This window comes from Macadamia integrifolia, unplaced genomic scaffold (assembly GCF_013358625.1).
Source record: "Macadamia integrifolia cultivar HAES 741 unplaced genomic scaffold, SCU_Mint_v3 scaffold1226, whole genome shotgun sequence".
Lineage (NCBI taxonomy): Eukaryota > Viridiplantae > Streptophyta > Magnoliopsida > Proteales > Proteaceae > Macadamia > Macadamia integrifolia.
The window spans coordinates 28,950-48,689 of NW_024868126.1; the positions used below are offsets into that span (position 1 = coordinate 28,950).

General features: G+C 41.8%; 1 protein-coding gene across 2 annotated transcripts in view; it reads left to right on the plus strand.

The window, feature by feature from the left end:
• Positions 1–2,435, plus strand: part of LOC122063174 — a 17,683-nt gene extending 15,248 nt beyond the window's left edge. The window contains exons 6-7 of one of the 2 annotated variants that reach the window (XM_042626882.1): positions 1,899–1,949; positions 2,033–2,435. In XM_042626882.1, the coding sequence (XP_042482816.1) occupies positions 1,899–1,949; positions 2,033–2,132 (151 nt within the window). In that variant the 3' untranslated portion in view covers positions 2,133–2,435. The remainder of the gene's footprint in view (positions 1–1,898; positions 1,950–2,032) is intronic. The other variant, XM_042626883.1, reaches the window with a different exon arrangement.
• The last annotated feature ends 17,305 nt before the right edge of the window (positions 2,436–19,740 follow it).

Here is a 19,740-nt window from a genome sequence, read left to right on the forward strand (position 1 = left end):
GAAGAAGAAGGAGAAGATAGAAGGGAGACAAGGAGAGGAAAAGAAAGCAGACACAATGAAAAACAGAGGAAAGGAAACCAAAAAAAAAAAAAAAAAAACAAAAAGAAAGAAGAAGAAGGTAGAACTCTCGAAGGGAAAAGAAAAAAAATTAGAAAGAAAAATAACTAAAGAAGAAGGTAGAACACTAGAACCGTAAGAAAAGAAAAAAGAAAAAAACAGAAGGAAATAGAAGAGAAAGAAGAAGATAATAAAAAAAAAGCAGGTAGTAGTTGAACCATAGAATGAAGAAGAAAGATTAAAAAAAAAAAAAAAAAAATGCAAAAACGTATCTAGAGAGAGGGGACGAAGGATCGCCGGAGGAGTCTCACCATCGCCAGAGAAAGATCCGTGGGTAATGTGATTTGTGTTTTTTGTTTCGGTTGAAGTTTTGTGGTTAAATACCCTTGATCCCATGCTTCTCATGTGTAAACTTCCCCATATACCTACTAGTCAATAAATTCCATTTGGAATCCTTGACCAAATAGTTAAAAAAAAAAAAAAAAAAAGACGAAAAAATGGGCATAAGGCGACCGCCTTGCCCATAATGCATCATAAGGCGCATAACGTGATGCCTTATAGCACCTTAACTATTAAGGTGACTGCCTTATGTGCAGCCACTGATGTGGTGCACTGCCTTAAGCTCACAAAACCGCCTCAGCACACAGGCGTCGCCTTACCAGCGCCTTGGCGACACCTTAATAACTATGTTCATCATCTTCTTTATCCAACAAGTAAGTTCTTCAAGTTTTCTTTGAACTTCAAGTATTTTAGAAGGTTCGATGTCACGTTTTTTCGGATCAAGTAATTCAGCTATCTGATCGAACTCAAATTTTGACTAGGCATTCAAGAACCTTAATTTGTAGATCGATTCAAATCTGGTCTCTCTGGTGGCTTGATCTTGAGATATTTGTAAAATACCAATCATGCCCTTTTGGACGCAGCTATTGAAATAGCTTCTCTGGCTACAATTTCATATACTCCACCCATTTCATAAAGTATTTGACCCGGTTTAATGACAGGATACCCTTCTCAAGATCTGGACAAAATCACTGTTTTTCCCTTCACGGTTATTATTTTGCTTCTTTATGGTTGAAATTTTATGTCACTCCTAGTTTTCATTAGTTGCATCTGGACCTTCCTTTGAGTATAGATCTTTGTCAACTAGCTACTATTTTGATTCTTTCAAATTTAGTACTACATTAGATTGTAGAAGAAGGGGGTAGGGAATGGCTTTCTCAGCCTAGGTCTCTCACCTTCAACTATCCCAGTTGATTAAACAAACTTATCTCAAGTTTTAAGCATTACAATCGATTGGGGTTCCTTTTATAGCCTTGGCTAGGCTGTTACAGCTCTGGGAACAATTGAATTAGACTACTAAACTTAAATAGGAAACTAATCTAAGAATCTAGACTTCCCTAATTGCAAGACTTTTAGACTACGAAAAGAAATAATTATAGAAACAAATCTAAGGACTAAGGCTTGCTTACTCGCCAAGACTGAACCAAAATATAAACAAATCTGAGACAATAGAAAAAGGAAACAAAATGTTCAATATTGTTGTAACCAATGGAAGACAAGAGACTTCTGGAAGCTGCTGATTTGCTGGATCAATGGTTGCTGTAAAGGACTTCTAGCAGGACCATTTGGGGCACCAGCAATGTTCACTGTTCACGTGAACAGTATTTTCGGTTCACTATATTCTTCCTCATGCTTTGATCTACATCAGTGCAGATCTGCTGTATCTTTTGTTTGGGTTAGGACATGCTTACATTTTCATGTCAGACCTTTGAGTATCTTATGCACTGAAATTTAATTTATTTATGTGGTTGTCATTAACATTATATTTACATATATGGTAGGATGCCAAAGTTCCGATGGGATGTTTTATGGCTTCCATTTGGGCCTTTGAGGTACCGTCTCTTTGTATCAATTGATCCATTTTTGTATCTACGTATTTATTTATCTATATGTTTTCTATTGGTTGGAACTGCAGCGGTGCTGGAATTTGCCTGTATGTGGACAGTGTATTTGCCGAATCATTGGAAGATGTAAGAAAACTACGTCGTTACATGTATGCATATAAGGCCACCTAAAAACTAGGTCCTGATGGATTGGCTTCATCTTCTACTTCAAACCATGAGATTGATAAAGCATGGAGAGGTCTCACTTCCTCTAGTTGGTATGGCCATTTGCATTTGCAAGGGGTTTCTAGAATAGAGGAAAGTTCCTGGTATGCATTGTGCATGTCCATGACTTGCAAATCTACTTAGGAGTGTAAATTTTGGGGTAGCATGTACCTGTTAAAGTAATGAAAATTTCACGTTGGGATGATGAATAACAATTATGGGCAGAACTGTAGCGGCATGGTTAATGAAATTTTCTTTAACTTTGATTCAGATGACTAAACAGGGGGAAAATAATGTGCAGAGAAAGAGTTCTAATGGGCAGTTATGGGAGATACGTTTATTCACTTAGTTTTGTTCAGCACGTTTTTTTTTTTTTTTGGGTAGTTTTTTCAGCGCAGTTGACAACCTGAACATGAAGGATTGGTGTGGCAAACTGCTTTGTTGGACAGATATGCTACTTTCTTAATCACATATATCAGCATTTTATTGCCCCAAAGAAACTATACGGTTCACCTTATTTGATGCCTTCTGCAATGAGGGAAAACCCTCCAACTGGAGAAGTCAAAAAAGTCTACCAATTCACTTCACATTATAGTCAACCGTTTGTTGAACTACCATTTTACCTTGAGAAGTTTAGTTGGAAATAGACTACTAGATATAAGGGAGAGAGTAGTTCCCTACGACAACAATGTAAGGAGGGATTTGCTTGCTATACCTATAGCATTGCGGAGAACAATATCATCCACGTGGTCGGGGTAGGAGAGAGTTAATAATATAAATCTCATATAAGAGAAAAATAGTATGGTGGAGTTGTGAGAACTTTTTCCCTAGGTATAATTGTTGTTTCCCAATAGTCACTGAGAGGGAGGGTGAATCAGTAGATTCAATTTCTTTTCTTGTTCTGTCGTATCAATCCCTGCAAAAATTGTAGTTGCTAACACAGTCATGTGTACACTTAGCCTCTTAGGCACTTCCTAGTGTGCGCACTCATTCTGTTATACTTGTGCCCAAAACCCCGAGTAAATTTGAACTTTTGGATATAGGTAATGCAACCCAAGTGATAACTATTAGTAATCTGTGGAATTGCCCGAGCTTAAATAGTAAAATGGATCAAGAGGTGGGCCCCACACACTGAAAACACCTTGGGAAGGCTCCACTCAACTTAAGAATCCATTTACACATAAAGGGGACTAGTTCAACATTCATCAGTCGGTGAAAACCCTCCGATGAGAGTACTGGCCGAAATTGGGTTATTTTGCCGAAGGCTCAGACCCTTGCACCCGTTGTAGACAACCAATTTTGTCACTCTCCTTCGGCTATGATGAACTATGGATCTTGGATGCAACTTCTTACTTCCGATCGACAGAGATGATAATTGATTAGATGATCAAACCCAAAAATATTTCATACCCACCCAAAATCCCAAAAACCCTGTGCGAGAGAAAAGAAGGGTTCAATTATGACATTTCATATACGAAGGAATTCGATCCTAGGTGACCATATGGATGCATAGTACTCGGAATCACGATTCCAACGATATATGATACGTCAAAATCAGACTATCGGATTTCCCACAATCATTCTTAGAAGTCACTCTATGAACACCCAAACCCTGCCCATGCAAGCACCCACACCATGCCATGAGTGCCCAAATCCCGCCCATGCAAACACCCACACCATGCCATGAGCGCCGAAACCCCGCGTGCACTCTACTAGCCCCACATGCCCCGCACCCCTGCCCGCGCCCCATGCACACTCTACTAGCCCCGCATGCTCTGCACTCTGCTGGCCCCGCATGCTCCGCACTTTGCTGGCCCCGTATGTCCAGCGCCCCTGCCATAGCCCCAGTGCCCCTGTTATAGCCCCAACGCCCCTGTTTAGGCCCCAACACCCCTATTTTATCCCCAACACCCTTGTTTTAGCCCCAGCACCCTGCCTTAGCTCCAGCACCCCCACTAAGGCCCAACATCCCCGTCGGTGATCGGAATCCCCATTCTGGTGATCGATTTGGAGAAGGGATTCCCTCTTCACCCGCTCGTGTACCCCACACTACCCAGGTAGCGTACCCTACATCGCGGCCTCCCATTGGTCCAAAAATGTATCTTTTTATTTTTGGCCCTAAAACATTACTTTTCCCCCTATTGGCCAAAGAAATTTACCTTCCACCCCATTGGTCCAAAATTTCATACTTTCACCCCATTGATTTAGAAAAATGATTTTTACCACCATTGGCTAAGGAATTTTCTCTTTCCTCCCTATTGGTCAAAAAATTCTATAAATAACCCCCTCCCTTTGGTTTGACACACAATAAACACCCAAGTCTCTTAGGAGCATCCATAGTAGAGAAGCTTTGCCCTCTCTCCTCCGCTTCCCCCTTGAGGTCTTTCAAGTCTTCGAAGAGATCTTCATAAGATCCGAAGTATTCTTCGAGCTTTTGAAATTCTTCAATCGTTTGCCTTGTTTGAGTGAGATTTCGTGTAGGAAAAGTTTTCCCTTAGTCTCCCATCCCCTTTTGAGATTCTTCAAGTCTTCAGAGAGATCTTTGTAAAATTCCTTCGAATCTTCGAAGTGTTCTTCGGGCCTTCAAAGTTCTTCAACCATTTAGGTTTCAACCCATTCCTAGCGGAATCTCTACTGGAGTACCACCTTAGTCTAACCTTCCCATAGCCTATTCCCAGCAGAAGCTCTGCCGGAGTGCCACCTTAGCCTAGCCCTCCCATAGCCTATCCCCAGCGGAAGCTCTACCGGGGTGCCACCTTAGCCTAGCCCTCCTATAACCTATCCCTAGCGGAAGCCCTGTCGGAGTGCCACCTCAACCAAAATCCAAAAGTAGCCCATCCCAAGCAGAAGCTCTGCCGAATCAATACCACAGTCAAAATTTGAAAGTAACCGTTCTTAGTCAGAACTTTGTCCAATCAACATCTCTTGAGAAAGGAAGTTGGAGGTCAAGACCATCTTCCCTTGAGCAAGGAGAATCCAAAAGACAGTTCGTGTTGGCACTAATCGGGGTCTCACCCCTCTTGACCAAAACAGGGGTCAAGCTCAGGTATAATTTCTCACCTAAATTAGCATAACGTAGACTTTATATTAACCTTGTTATAGTGTACGTAATCATTTAAATTCAGTTAATGTATATAGATGTGATAATTTAGTCATGCATGCGGAATAGGAATAATCGTGGAAAATGTTCGTTCTTAAGCATCTAGGGGAAGACCGGTTGAACCGGGTAGATTGGGTGCCTAACACCTTCCCAATTCTGTAACCTGACACGTATCCTAAATCTCTGGACCAAACCAACTTTTGGGCCCTTTTCTTAGGAATCGAGCCCACTCTTGGGTCCTAGGCCCATAATCCTAGGTGGTGACTCCTACCCTTTTTGTATGATCCCAATCTCCTGTATTGAACCATCATCAAACCCACGTCTCAGTGATGACCTTTACACTCCTGGGAAATAGGCCTCCATGTATCTCCGAGCTACAGTACGACAATGCAGGGCCTACAGGTAAGCACACATGACACAACCCTCCCTAAAAAAGAGAAAAAGAGGAGAGGGACGATGCAAGTTTTTTTTCCCCCAGGGGAAGAGAATCTCTGGCCGCTACCCTCACAGTGGCGACTCCACTGGAAAAAATGTCAAGCTTCCGAAACTAGATGCTACCATTAAATGCAAGAACATTTTTCACCACATCTGTTTGAAAACATGTTTGGCTAACCCCATGATTGTATTGTATTTGCTAATCGCATCGTGTATCGTGCTAGAAGTGAAATCATTTTGCGAGGGACTCCTTGTCATACTTGCACCCTTGGGGAGGTCAGTGCATGTCATGGAGATTACTCTGAGAGCAAATGGTAATCGCCTTTTGTACAAGAGTGTGGGGTATAGTTAAACGGTGAGGATGTTCATAATTGTGCTAGCACCCTCGGGGAGGTCTGCGCACTTTATGACATTCTAAGATCGAATAATGGTATTCCCACATTACACTTTTGCACACAATCACTCACGGTTCCACCACCCCGTGACCAGTTGCTTAACCTCGTGTGTAGTCATGAGTAATGATGGGCAAGGAAGTCACCCCCTTAATCTCGTACCTTGTCAATCCTATTGCATCCACCACATGCTCACATTATGTAGGAAATAGATGGAGAATGCTAGGAACGCCATAAGCTAATCTGTGAAATTTGTTTGCGGTCTTGAAAATGAATTTTCATATAATACATTCTAATTATAAAGAAATACTCTCCTAAGTGGGTTTTGGATAAAAGGTGTCCTTCCTCCTTAGAAATGAAATATGGATGACTTGGCAAACGCGATCCGGGCTGATTTCTGTCAAAGTCCCACAAAATATCAAATTATCTAAAAGACCCAAGGAAACTAGGAGGAAGATCACCTAGTGGGGTAAGATTAAGGAAAGCATGACTTTATTGATGGAGAATGTCTTAATAGGAGTATTTTAGTCAAGCCATTTGTATGAAACTCCCGCTTATGACATTGAGTGGACTAAGGGCATCAACTCCTACCCACTCCCTATCATTAAACAGACTAACTTTGGATGGATCATTGATTGTTAATCTAGTGGATAAGTGAACAAGGGGTTAGGGATACAAGAATCTTAAAATAAGTCACTTTTGATTCAGGCACAATTTCACACCTCAAGTATTCTCCATGGTCTATTTGGACATGTCAGGGTAATCGGTTGACTCGCTTAAGTCCAGTGTCACCTCCATCGTCTCTTCAAGATTATCTACCACCAAGTGATTACAACCCAGTTCACATGGACCCACACAACCTAGAATCCCTTGAGCAAGCTTGGATCCACCCGATGGAGACTTTGCAGATAGAAATGGCCGAGGTCAAGGCTGGGCTAGCTCAGATATTACATATGCTCCAAAATCCTCCCAGGGCCAAACCAGCATAAGCTACAAGAGAGTTGGATCAGAATGGACCTACGGGTCATCGTGGGACTTCTTCTCCAGTGGACTCAGGAGAGCCAGAGCAAGCCAGGCCAACTAGTCAGAGAGGAGTTTCACCTACCCGTCCAAATGGTCAACGGAGAACCTATTCCAGGGTCCCTCCTCCGAGGGTAGTGATTGAAGATGAGGAAGAGGAGTTCATAGCACATGTCCGAATGGAACCTCTAGAGACGGAGAGAGAAAAAAGAATTAGAGAATAGTTGAAAATGTTAGAGAATCTGATCCGAATAGGGAAGAGTTTGGAAAGCCAAGTGGTGGAGTTCGATGAGATGAGTTTCTTCTCTAGGGCAAGAATTCTAGAGAAATTCAAGTGGCAGACCGACAGGTTTGATGGGTCAAGGGACCCCAAGGCTCATCTGAAAGTCTTTCTCAGCATCGCCAAATCATGGCAACTTGCGACCAGATGGGACAAGCCTTCATGTTAACCCTATCAAGACCAGCACTAAGGTGGCTCACACAGTTGGAGTCATCCCAAACCCAGAATTGGACAACAGTGGTGAAAGCCTTCACCAAGCAGTATTCATACAACACCGAAGTGGATGTTAAGCATCGAGAACTTGAGACGTCGAGACAATAGCCTCGAGAAGGATTCACCGCCTTCTTAATGAGATTTAGGGAAACCCAGAAATGTTAATTGAAAACCTGTCTAAGCCTTATTATGATGTTCTTTGCTACCAACATCTGCAAACTTTTGATACCTTGATAGCCACCGGGACACGTGTGGAGAACCGAATCCTAAGAGATGCCTAATATCAAGGATCCTCCCAAGATGTAGGAAAGAACACTGAGTTGGATAGGGAAAGGGTCCCGAAACCAATGTGGTAGGTGCGGTCCAATAGTCAATCTCACCCTTCACCTCTTCATCACCATTTGTGATACAAGTAGATACTTCTACTCAGAATGGTCCTCGTCCGAGGAGACAATTCACTGATTTGGGAATGCTTGTGACAACAGTGTATGAGAAGATAAAGAAGCAAGGATTGCTAGGGACAGTGGCTCCAAGAGTAATCAGTAATCCTCCTTTAGCTTGGTATAGAGACCACGAATATTGTGCCTACCATACTTAGAAGGGCACACCACAGAAAGGTGCCTAGGTCTTCTACATGCAATCCAGGATCTAGTAGATAACGAGACTATTGAAGTCAAGGTCAAGCAATCTCCTAACGTCAACACCAATCCACTCCCAAACCATGGAACTGTCAACATGCTAGCAACAATGGATGATTGGCAGAATCAGGATCCTCGATTCTTCAATTTTATTAGAGATTCTAAGAAGTACCATGAGGAGAGGAATGATGAGTGGAGAAAGAAGTTTCGGCTTGTCCAAAGATTGTCCCTTCGTCATGAATTAGTAAGGCACATCAGTGGTCTCGTTAAGGATGCTTGTTAAAAAGAGACTCCTTCCAAAGGGCCGTTCACATGTACTAGTCAGATAAGCACTTTTCTCATCCCTTGTTTTATGATCATGTGAACAACCTAGACGAAGAGTCAACTGAGAGCGACCCCATTCAACTCATCACAGCTAGAGCTCGGAAGAATCACCTGAATGCCTACGCTTACAGGAAAGTCATGAGTCAAAGGCTAAGGCCATGAAGGCTCCCAAAAGAGAAGAGTCATCAGAAGAAGAATCAGAAGAGCAGACATCCGCTATCCCTCCTTCATCATCAATAGGAGGATCCACCATATCATACTTTCAAACCATACCATACCTTTAACCTCCACCATACTATCAACTTCTGCCATACCAACAACCTCCACCGTACCATTAGCCTTTACCATATCATCCGCCTTCACCACACCATCAAGGAGAAGGAACTTCCTCATCCTCCACCCCCAATCTTTATATCCTACCTCTCAAATCACATCACCTTCATACCATCCCACTCTGTATCCCTCATCACCTTCATATCAGACCCATTCCCAAGGATCAATGGATAATCCAAAGGAAGGACGAATTTGTAGATACAGCTGAAAAGACATGCTTACCTTACCGGATTCACCAAAGATGACTTCATCAACAGGTTCAGTAAATGTCTTAGGGGAAGGTCAAGGTAATGATCCTACTTCTATGATTCAACCCATCGTACCTCAGGAGGACAATCCGGAGATGATTGAAGAACTCATGGGTGACCTCCTCAGAGTAGCAATGGCATTGACAATAGGGGAACAAATCAAAGAGCACACCTCCCTAATCCACATCGAGAGTGACACAAAAGATGATGAGTCTGGTCTAATCCGTCTCCAAGCTAATGAGGCCAAGTCTGGTCCTACGGAAATCTTCCGGTCCATATGCTCTGAATACTATGAACGTTTGGATACGAGAGAATTTGATGGTCAGGAGGGATCTGATGAAGAACCAAGTGAAAGAGAAATCAGTGAAGAAGAAGATGATGACGATGACGATGAGGATGAGAGCGAAGATGAGAATGATGGGGATGACTCTGATTCTCAAGGTGATGATGAGTACTAGGACTGGGATGACTACCAGGGACTTTGGGTCAATAACAAAGATGATGAGTCTGGATATTATTCACCCAGAGATCCTAGAGGGTATTTTCTGAATGCATTCGGTGAAGATGACGCGATAATTGACCCTACCGATGCAATCCAATCAACGCTCGTAATTCACATGGAAGGAGATGAGCCAGCATCAAATTCAGAAGATAGTGAAGGGTACGGGATCACTTTTGAAGTGAACCAAACCCCATAGCAGAACACATGGGTTATATCTACAATCGTTTGGTTGATATTAAACTCAAGGCTGATGAAATTGATTAAATGTTAGGAGAAGTAGCCACTAGTGAACACTACTATACCGAGCAGTTGGGAATCCTTGAAAATGCGGGGGGCATGCCACACTTACGGAAATGGTGGATACAATAGTTATGTGGATTTCCAATGCAGTTAAGAAGGTGCGAGCCAGGGCTTTGGATATTTGTGGAGGACCTCGACTTCCCACTCCTAGCAGGGAAGGAGAATCGGAAGAGGAGGATGATCCTATGGTAGGAATAATTACCATAACAAATGTGATGATGAAGAGTGTTATCATACAGAGATCATTGTGAAGAAACCTGTCAATGTGATGGAAATTCAGAGTGGAAGAGACTGCAAGGGTAAGGGCCTAGCAGTAGAACAGTCAAGGAATAATGAGGCTGGAACCAATGGCTTGAAGAAAAAATCGGAGAATATAGTCTTGGCTCAGCTCAAGAATGCCCAAGCTAATATCTCAATTTGGAGATTGTTGATGGCCTCCCCCACACACTGTGAAGTAGTCTTAAAGTCCCTCACCAATGTGCAAGTGCCGATCGAGATAGATCTGGTGCATCTCTCGCACATAGTAGGGGCAACTTATGCGGTACAATCATTGATGTTCTTAGACTCTAAACTCCCCAAAGGAGCCCAGCACAATAGGGCTCCACACATCATGGTAGAATGTCTTGGCAAGGTGGTTCCCCAGGTTCTCATTGACAATGGGTCCGCTTTGAATGTTCTACCCTTAAGATTGGTAAAGAGTATTGGCATCAACCTAGAAGAGATGAGGCCATCAAACCAAACCATATAGGCATATGACAACACAAAGAGAAAAATCCTTGGCATCCTTACCATCACCGTGATGATTGTCCTGGTGAAGTTTGATATTGATTTCCAGATCATTGATATACCAACATTTTTCAACATGCTCTTGGGAAGGCCTTGGTTACATCATGCGAAGGCTGTATCTTCTAGTCTCCATTAGAAAATGAAATTCATTCATGAAGGAAAGGTGATTACAGTAGCTGGAGACCCCAAACTGGTTAACACCTTAGCCAACATTGAAAATGGAGAAGAACAAGACCAGGAAGTTCAACTTAGTGGTTTTGAAATAGAGGAAACTTGTGCAGCACTCACTAAGGAAATGCCAGATGAAAAGATTCTGACCAACTATGAAGCTATATGGAGCCCTCCGTTGAACCAAATGATGAGGAACATACAATACTTTCTAGGGATGGGATTAGGAAAGTATCATCAGGGTGTTTCAAAATTACCTACTCCGGTGGACAGCAAAGGAAGGAGTGGTCTTGGGTACATTCCTCAAAACCCCAGACTAAGGAGCAAGAACGGTAGCAAAGGGTAGAAGGTACTAAGAATGACTAGGAAAATATCCACCTCTTACTACCCCACTCTCAATGGGTACTTTGTCAGGGAAGGAGAAGATTTTCCCTTTTGCGGAAATGTTGAACCATGGTTTGATGAAACCACCTCGAAGATGCAACCAGGATTTAAGGTATTCTTTCAAGATGAGTTTGACTGGGTAACTTATGAGGTAGAACAACAAATTCTAGCCAAAGAAAGTGATCAAGACAGCCGCATCACCCGGATAGCAGAAATTGCACTGAGTGAGAATGGGTCTTCCTCTAGTAACCCTATAACATTGATCCGATCAAAGGAGGCAGTCCTTGAGTTCTCCTGAAAAGAGAATGGGAAAAGAAGATAAGGCTCACCTGGAGTTGACAACTTCCCATTGATTTGAAAAGCTACATTTGCTCCCTCCCGAGAGCCCAAGAACTATATGAGCTCAAGCCTAGGCCTTTCAGAGGAAGAAGTGTATATGCGAAGCAAAGAAAAGCACAAAGAATTATGGTATGCATATATTGTGCTCGAATCAACTGCAATGAGAAGGTCCATGAGGGTGTCAAAGATGTGACCATGGCATCAGGATGGCCTCCCTCAATAGGCTTGAAAAGATGGACTTTATAGAAAAGGGATTGAGCAGTCTCTGCCAATCCTCACCTCTTAGAAGGTTCGGATTTTGAGAGCACGATGTTGATCAACTGGTATTCATGAAGAAGCAGAAGCCTATTCAGAAGAGCCATCGCACCATTGAAGAAATAGCAATAACTTTCTCAGAAGGAGAAGGAGGCCCTTTGCCACATCTCCTCATCCATCGAGCCATCGAACTGCTCCTGAACTAGACTAGCATCGGGGAGAACTTCAAGTTTACTCATGCTACCAAGTCAACCAGCTTGAATACCACTGATAAAAGGATCAAATCCTTCATGGAGTCTGTAGTCAAGTCAGTTGTTGAGTCTTCTATTTATGATTATGAGTCGGCCTTCCCTCTTGAGGAAAGTCAAGAGTACGTGTATGTCGAGTCTATTATTCCTTCTTTCATGAATGAAATTTTTGATTCCGAGTATGACTTGCCTTCTTTTTCTGATGAGGATCTTAATAAATATCAAGATTTAATAAAACAATGCAAACCAAAGAAGGCCCAACCCATCCATGAGGATACCCGAGTTATCAATCTAGGAACCGACCAATGCCTTCGAGAGGTAAAAATTGGTACCACCCTAGTGTAGACACCAAATTTTATCCCTCCTCGGCAATGATGAATTACGGGCAATGATGAAACATGTATTATCTCTTTTGGAAAGAAATCCAATTTCTGACACAAGCCCAGACTATCCCAGCTATCCCAACCAAAAGCCGCTATGCAAGAATGTGCAGAGCGTAAGACTAGTTAGGAGTTCAGCCCAATATTTTTAAAATGATGCGGGAAGAGTGACCAAAAGTGGTCATTGATACCTTTTTCCAGAATACGACAATCAAGCCTAGCATGTGCTCGATTCCCAAAACATTGGATAGCATTCGAAAATACGGTCCCATTGATATCTTGTATGGAAAAAACGGATACACGATGTGCCGTATTGCCTACCTGAACTTTGAACTAGTTAAACTAAACCAAACCCTAAACCAAACCAAACCCTAACCAAAACCAAACCCTAACCCAGACCAAACCTTAAACCAGACCAAAACCTAAACCAGACCAAACCCTAACCCAAACCGAACCCTAAACAAGACCAAACCCTAAACGAGACCAAACCCTAATCCAATCCAAACCCAAAACTAAACCAAACCCTAAACGAGACCCAACCTTAACCTAGACCAGACCTTAACCCAGACCAGACCCTAACCCAGACCAAACCCTAAACCAGACCAAACCCTAAACCAGACCAAACCCTAAACTAGACCAAACTCTAATCCAGACCAAACCTAAACCAGACCAAACCAGACCAAACCCTAAACCCAACCAAACCCTAAACCCAACCAAACCCTAAACCAGACCAAACCCTAAAACAAACCAAACCCTAAACCAAACCAAACCCGAAACCAAACCAAACCCTAACTCAAACCAAACCCTAAATCAGACCAAACATTAAACCGGACCAAACCCTAAATCGGACCAAACCCTAACCCAAACTAAACCCTAAACTAGACCAAACCCTAAACCCGAACCAAAACCCTATCCCAAACCAAACCCTAAACACGAACCAAAACCCTAACCTAAACCAAACCCTAAACCCGAACCAAAACCCTAACCTAAACCAAACCCTAAACCTGAACCTTAACCCTAACCTAAACCAAACCCTAAATCCAAACCAAAACCCTAACCTAAACCAAACCCTAAACCTGAAACAAAACCCTAACCTAAACCAAACCATAAACCTGAACTAAAACCCTAACCTAAACCAAACCCTAAACCCCAACCAAAACCCTAACCTAAACCATACCCTAAAACAGAACCAAAACCCTAACCTAAACCAAACCCTAAACCCAAACCTAAACCAAACCCTAAACTAAACCAAACCCTAAACTTAAACCTAAACCAAATCAAGCCTTAAAACTAAACCAAACCCTAACCTAAACCCTAATCCAAGCCAAATCTTAAAAAACCAAATCAGACCACCCTAAACCAAACCCTATCCAAAACTTATCACCTAGCATACGGCTACTGCCGCCCAGCCTACGGGGTAGTCGCCCAGTCTATGGGCATATCTGGAAGCATAACGGGGTGCCACAGGATTTTTCAATGCATAACAGGATGCCACGGGATTTTTCATTGTATAACAGAGCGCCACGTGGTGAGGGATCTGTGTAAGGCTTACACATCCATGTAAGGCCTTACACACCCCTAAACCCCTTTACATGCTCCTTTAGAAGCTCCTGCGTGGCATCTTTACATGGATGCCTCATTTCTTCTATAAATAGTGAACTCGGGTTAGTGTAAAACCCCCAAAAAAAAGAGAAGAACCCCTGAAGGAAAACCCTATTCCAGAGACCTTACAAAAAGAGAGAGAGAGAGAGAGAGAGAGAGAGAGAGAGAGAGAGAGAGAGAGAGAGAGAGAGAGAAAGAAGAGACGAGAGTCTATAAAAATTCCAATTTGAGCTTACTGAAGTTGATGGAGTCCTGCCCTATTTTTAGAAGTCCACATCATCTATATCAGGTTATTGGGGAACTTCTATTTAAGTTCTTTTGTATTTGATTTCAATATTTTCATTATGACGCGGAAGCTTTGCCCAAATTTCCACAGTTGATTCCGACCCTAGGAATATGGTGCAGAAGCCCTGCCCAAATTTCCATAACTAATTCTGACCCTAGGAATACGGAGCGGAAGCCTTGCCCTAATTTTTGAAGCTGATTCCAACCCTAGGAATATAGTGCAAAAGCCCTGCCCAAATTTCCACAGCTGATTCCAACCCTAGGAATACGACCGGAAGCCCTGCTCAAATTTTTAAAGTTGATTCCAACCCTAGGAATACAGTGCGGAAGCTCCGCCCAAATTTTCATAGCTGATTCCGACCCTAGGAATACGGCGTGGAACCCCTACCCAAATTTCCAAACCTGATTCCAACCCTAGAATTACAGCATGGAGGCCTTGCCCGAATTACCATAGCTAATTCCGATTCTAGGAATATAGTGTGGAAGCCCTGCTTAAATTCCCAGAAACCAGAACCCATGTTCATACCCTAGCATAGAAACCCTGTCAAATTTCTTACCCAAGTGCCGAAAGTTTTTTAATTTCTCTAAGGAAGAGAGAAGAAAATTAAATCATTGCCCCTGAGTCGAGGAAAATTAACGAAAACCTCACCATTTTCATTGGTCATTATCATGTAAATTTTACATTATAATTTCAATTGCATGTATAATACATGCCTCATCTCCACATGTATTATTTTATGTGTTTATTGCATAAAATAATGACTTATTGTTGTTATTTCATGTTTTAATTTTAGCATTTGTACATTAAATGCAATTTATTTCATCGTTTTACGTGTTATTATATGTATTTCTCACATAAAATAACGATCATAATTATAATGTCATGGAGCATCATACACATTTGTAGGTAAGTTGCTTCCTATTTTATCATAATTGTCATGTCATGGGGCATTGTACGTGTATGTAGATAAGATAATTATATTTTTATTATTTTATGTAGATTTTATTATTACATGGGATTTTAATATAGATCTATATTTCATGTGATATTTCAATAATTTCCTACAATTCTTTTATGCAAGTTTATGTATATATATTGGCGTTATTTCATGTAATAGGACTTCCATGCTAGCTTAGGCTGTTAAAATTCTTGGGGAAGAATATTCAAAATCCAAGCCTTTGGTAGAAAGACTAGAAATTCCGGGCAAGGTGGGTGCCTAACACCTTCCCACACTCGTAACATGACACAGACCCCTATCTCTGGAGCATACCAAAATATGAAGTCAAATTTGGGGGTTCCTTCCTTTCACACGAATCCAACCCCCTACTCGAGCTAGATCCCTCGATCAAAATTGGGCTCACCATAAGGTTCTAGGCCCTAAATCCTAGATGGCGACTCCAAAAATCATGCTTTCTTCATCCCCCCATACTCACCATACCATGTTTGGAAACCATTCAATTCATTCATCCTTGCAAGGCAGACCAGGTGAGGGAGGAAACAAGCCGAAAGAGAGAGAAAAATGTATTTTCCCTTATAGTGGCGACTCCACTAGGGACTGTCAAACTTTCTATACCAGAGGCTTACAACGAATGTTAGAATTTTCTCCCCCTCATCATTATTGTGTGTAAATAAGTCTGTATATTGCTTTCTAACAGCGTCATGCATCGTGTTCAAAGTGAAATCACTTGACGAGGGTACTCCCTGTCGTGCCCGGACCCTTGGGGAGGTCAGTGCACGATATACTAAGTACTCTGAGATCAAATGATGCCCACTTCCTACGTAAGAGTGCTCGAAGTGAAATTGGTTGACGAGGATGGTCATCGATAGTTTGAAACCCTTAGGGTAATAAAACATATCTGGCCATTCTGAGATTAACTAATGGCCACTTTCTGCACTACACTTGTGCACACACTCACTGGCGGATACACCTACCCCTGTGGTTGGCCGATTGAACCTCTGTAATGTTATGGACAATCACTGATGAAGTCACACCCCTTGATACAGTACCATTTGGTATATCAAAGGAACCACATACAAGTGATTCACTTTCAGCGATAGGTATATCGGTTCTGTTAAGGGTGGCCTTGTTCTATCCTATAGGAACTATAGGAACTAGACCATTGAACAACTAGGGTATGCCACAAATTGACTTAGTAGTTGTTTGTGGTTCAAGTTAGAACCCTTCTAGCCTATTTCATCTGGGATGAGATTTTTCCTGTATATGTTTAAACCTGATGTGTTCTTTGACAATTGGGAATTGGGAGATGCAACTATATCGATTTTGGTTCACGCAACCGTGCCTGTGGGGTGATTCCCGCTTTAACACATTATATTAGCGCGTGTTCTAAGCTGATAATATTCCACACAACCAATCCAAGAGTCAGGAATGATTAGGTATTTTCATGTTACGGGGAGAAACAAAATACCTATGTGAAATCAGCTGCGAGGTTGTTCTTACGTGAACCAACTTGTTGGTTTTCCCAAAGTATAATTTATGTCTAACTTGGGCCCTCCTAAAAAAAATGTATGAATATCAACTGAAGATTGGGCTAAAATTAGACACTTATTATTGGGAGGGAGTAATTTTGTGTGTGCATCATTAAAAAAAAAAAATCTAAAAATTAAATGGCTGAATTTCTCCCAAGGTTTCGAGATGGTCCTTTTTCCCGAAGCTCGAATTTCAAAGAAATTTAAATGGAACACTGATAAGTTTGACGGAAAAGGTGACTCGTGGGCACACTTGAAGGTCTTCATTAATATTTCTAGATCATGGGGATTTACTGAAGAACAAATGGGGCAAACATTTTTGCTTACTCTTTCAGGCCCAACTCTTCATTGGTTAACTCAGTTAGACCTTTTCCAAACTCAGAATTGGTCAACAATCATGAAAGCATTCACCAAACAGTACTCTTACAACACTGAACTGGATATAACTCGATGAGAGTTAGAAACTTTTCGACAAGCTGGTGAGGGTTTCACTTAGTTTCTCCTAAGGTTTCGAGATAAGGCAGGCATGATGACATCTCGACCTACTGAAAAAGAACAAGTTGAAATGATCCTAGATAACTTGAAAAATCCCTATTATAATGTGTTATATGGTTAGCACATTGAGACATTCTCAGCATTGCTAGCAATAGAGAGAAGGGTTGAAAACCGAATCTTTAGAGAAGCGTAACACTGGAACAGTCCACAGGGTTCCTCGGAGCAGAGTAAGAATACAAGGTATAGCAAAGGATGTAACACAAAGGTGAACACTATAACTGCTACAAGCACCGACCAGCAGCCTGCAGTGCATACAGTAACTCTTAAGTCTGCTCCAATTGTCACTAAGTCAGGTCTTCCAGCTAAAAAAGGTTTAGTACAGAGGAGGAAATTCTCAAATTTAGGGATGCCCTTATCTATGTGTTATGAAAAATTGAAGAAAGAAGGCCTTTTAAGTACGTCACCTACCTGTCCAATCAGTGATCCTCCACTTGCTTGGTACAAGGACAATGAATATTGTTCTTTCCATAATCAAAAGGGTCATCTCACCAACCAGTGTATCACCTTGAGGCATGTAGTACAAGATTTGATTGAATCAGAGCAGATTGAACTGGAATTGAAGAGCCAGCCAAATGTGACTCCCAATCCACTTCCGAATCATTGAACTATTGGAATTTTATAAAGTGATTCAGATGAGAATGATCCTACTCAAAGGATTCAACCTACACCTGAGAGAGGGTGTCTTAATGCCCGAACTTACCATGCCATGCTCAAAGCCAAGCATTTGGAAGCAAAAGAGGAGGAGAATTGGAAGAGAATTGAAGAAATCCGTTCTTGGGAAGATGAAAGTCTCCCACCATGCAATCTTACCCTTCCTTAGACAGTGTCACCTTCATATCACCTAGCATCACATCCTCCATCACCTTCATATCACCCAACATCACGTCCTGCATCACCTCCCTGTCACCCAACATCGCTTCCTCCATCACCTTCATATCATCCAACATCATACCTTCCATCTCTGACCTACCACCCCGCATTATACCCTCCATCTCCATCTTACCATCCACCGCTAGACTATTCTGTCCCACCTCGGGATGGATTATCATCATATGATCTTACCCCATTTCCTCTGTCACTTCCACCATTTCACCCAGAATCTTACCTCCCATCCATTTCGTATTACCCATATCCTTATCCACCCACACCAGAATACTTTCCCATTAATAAATGGTTAGAAGAAGGGAGCCAAAATCAGTGTCCAGAGGCAGATTGGCCAAATGGAACTTCTTGGACTAACATGTTAATGGATCCAAGTACTCCCACTTACTCCTCTACCAGATCAGTGAATCTCATAGACAGGGAAGAAGAGTCCTAGATTAACCTTACAACTCTCATTGTACCAGCAATACCTCAAGTGCATGTCATAGAAGAGGTCACACCAGACATGATCAGGGCAATGACAGCATTGGCTATTGGAGAAATAATCTTAGATGAAATACACCTAATCCATATAGGTGGAGAGAGTGATAGTGATACTGAAGACACTGAACAAGTTGGTGAGATGGTGAATGCTATTGAGGAAACTGTGCCTAATGTGGATCCAACAAATATCATTCGCCCTATTTTTCCTTCTGATGATGATTCAGAGGAAGAAGAAGACGAGGATGAGGACATAGAAGATAGTCAAGAATCAGAAAATAAAGATCTAGAAGAAGATCTTGTTGAAGAAAACAAAGATGAAGATTTAGAAGATGGTGAAGACCTCGAGGAAGATCTTGTTGAAGGAAGTGAAGACAATCAAGAGTCAGAAAGTGAATATTTTGTTGAAAGTGAAGAAGAGAATCCCTTCTATGACAACGTGCTTAGCTTGCTGAACCAAATGTGTGAAGATAATATTGAGGAAAGTGGCAGTCCGGCAAGAAACTATCAAAGAAGTTTGTGAAAACCTTAAGGTTAATTTTGAGGATGAACCATTTCTCAAAGGGCTTCTTTTGCATTTGAATAACATTATTCAAATAGTTAAAGCTTAAGCTATTGACATTTCAGGAGGTCCTCCCAGTCCATTCAGACTATCTGCATATGACGAAAGGACTAAAGAACCTATGGTGGTCATGATTGTTGATACAAACAATGATGATGAGAGTAAATACCCATATAATATTTTCATCAAAAAGCAGCCTGAAGGATTCAAGAAAGTGATGGCCACTAGAAGTGGGAAAGACAACAAAGCAAAGGGGTTGATAGTGGAACAACAAAATGTCACAGAGACGGGGTAGTGTAGCAGGCAGCCACAACCTGAGAATCAAGTATTGAGCAGGTTGAAAAAGGTGCAGGCCAACATCTCCATCTGGGGGTTG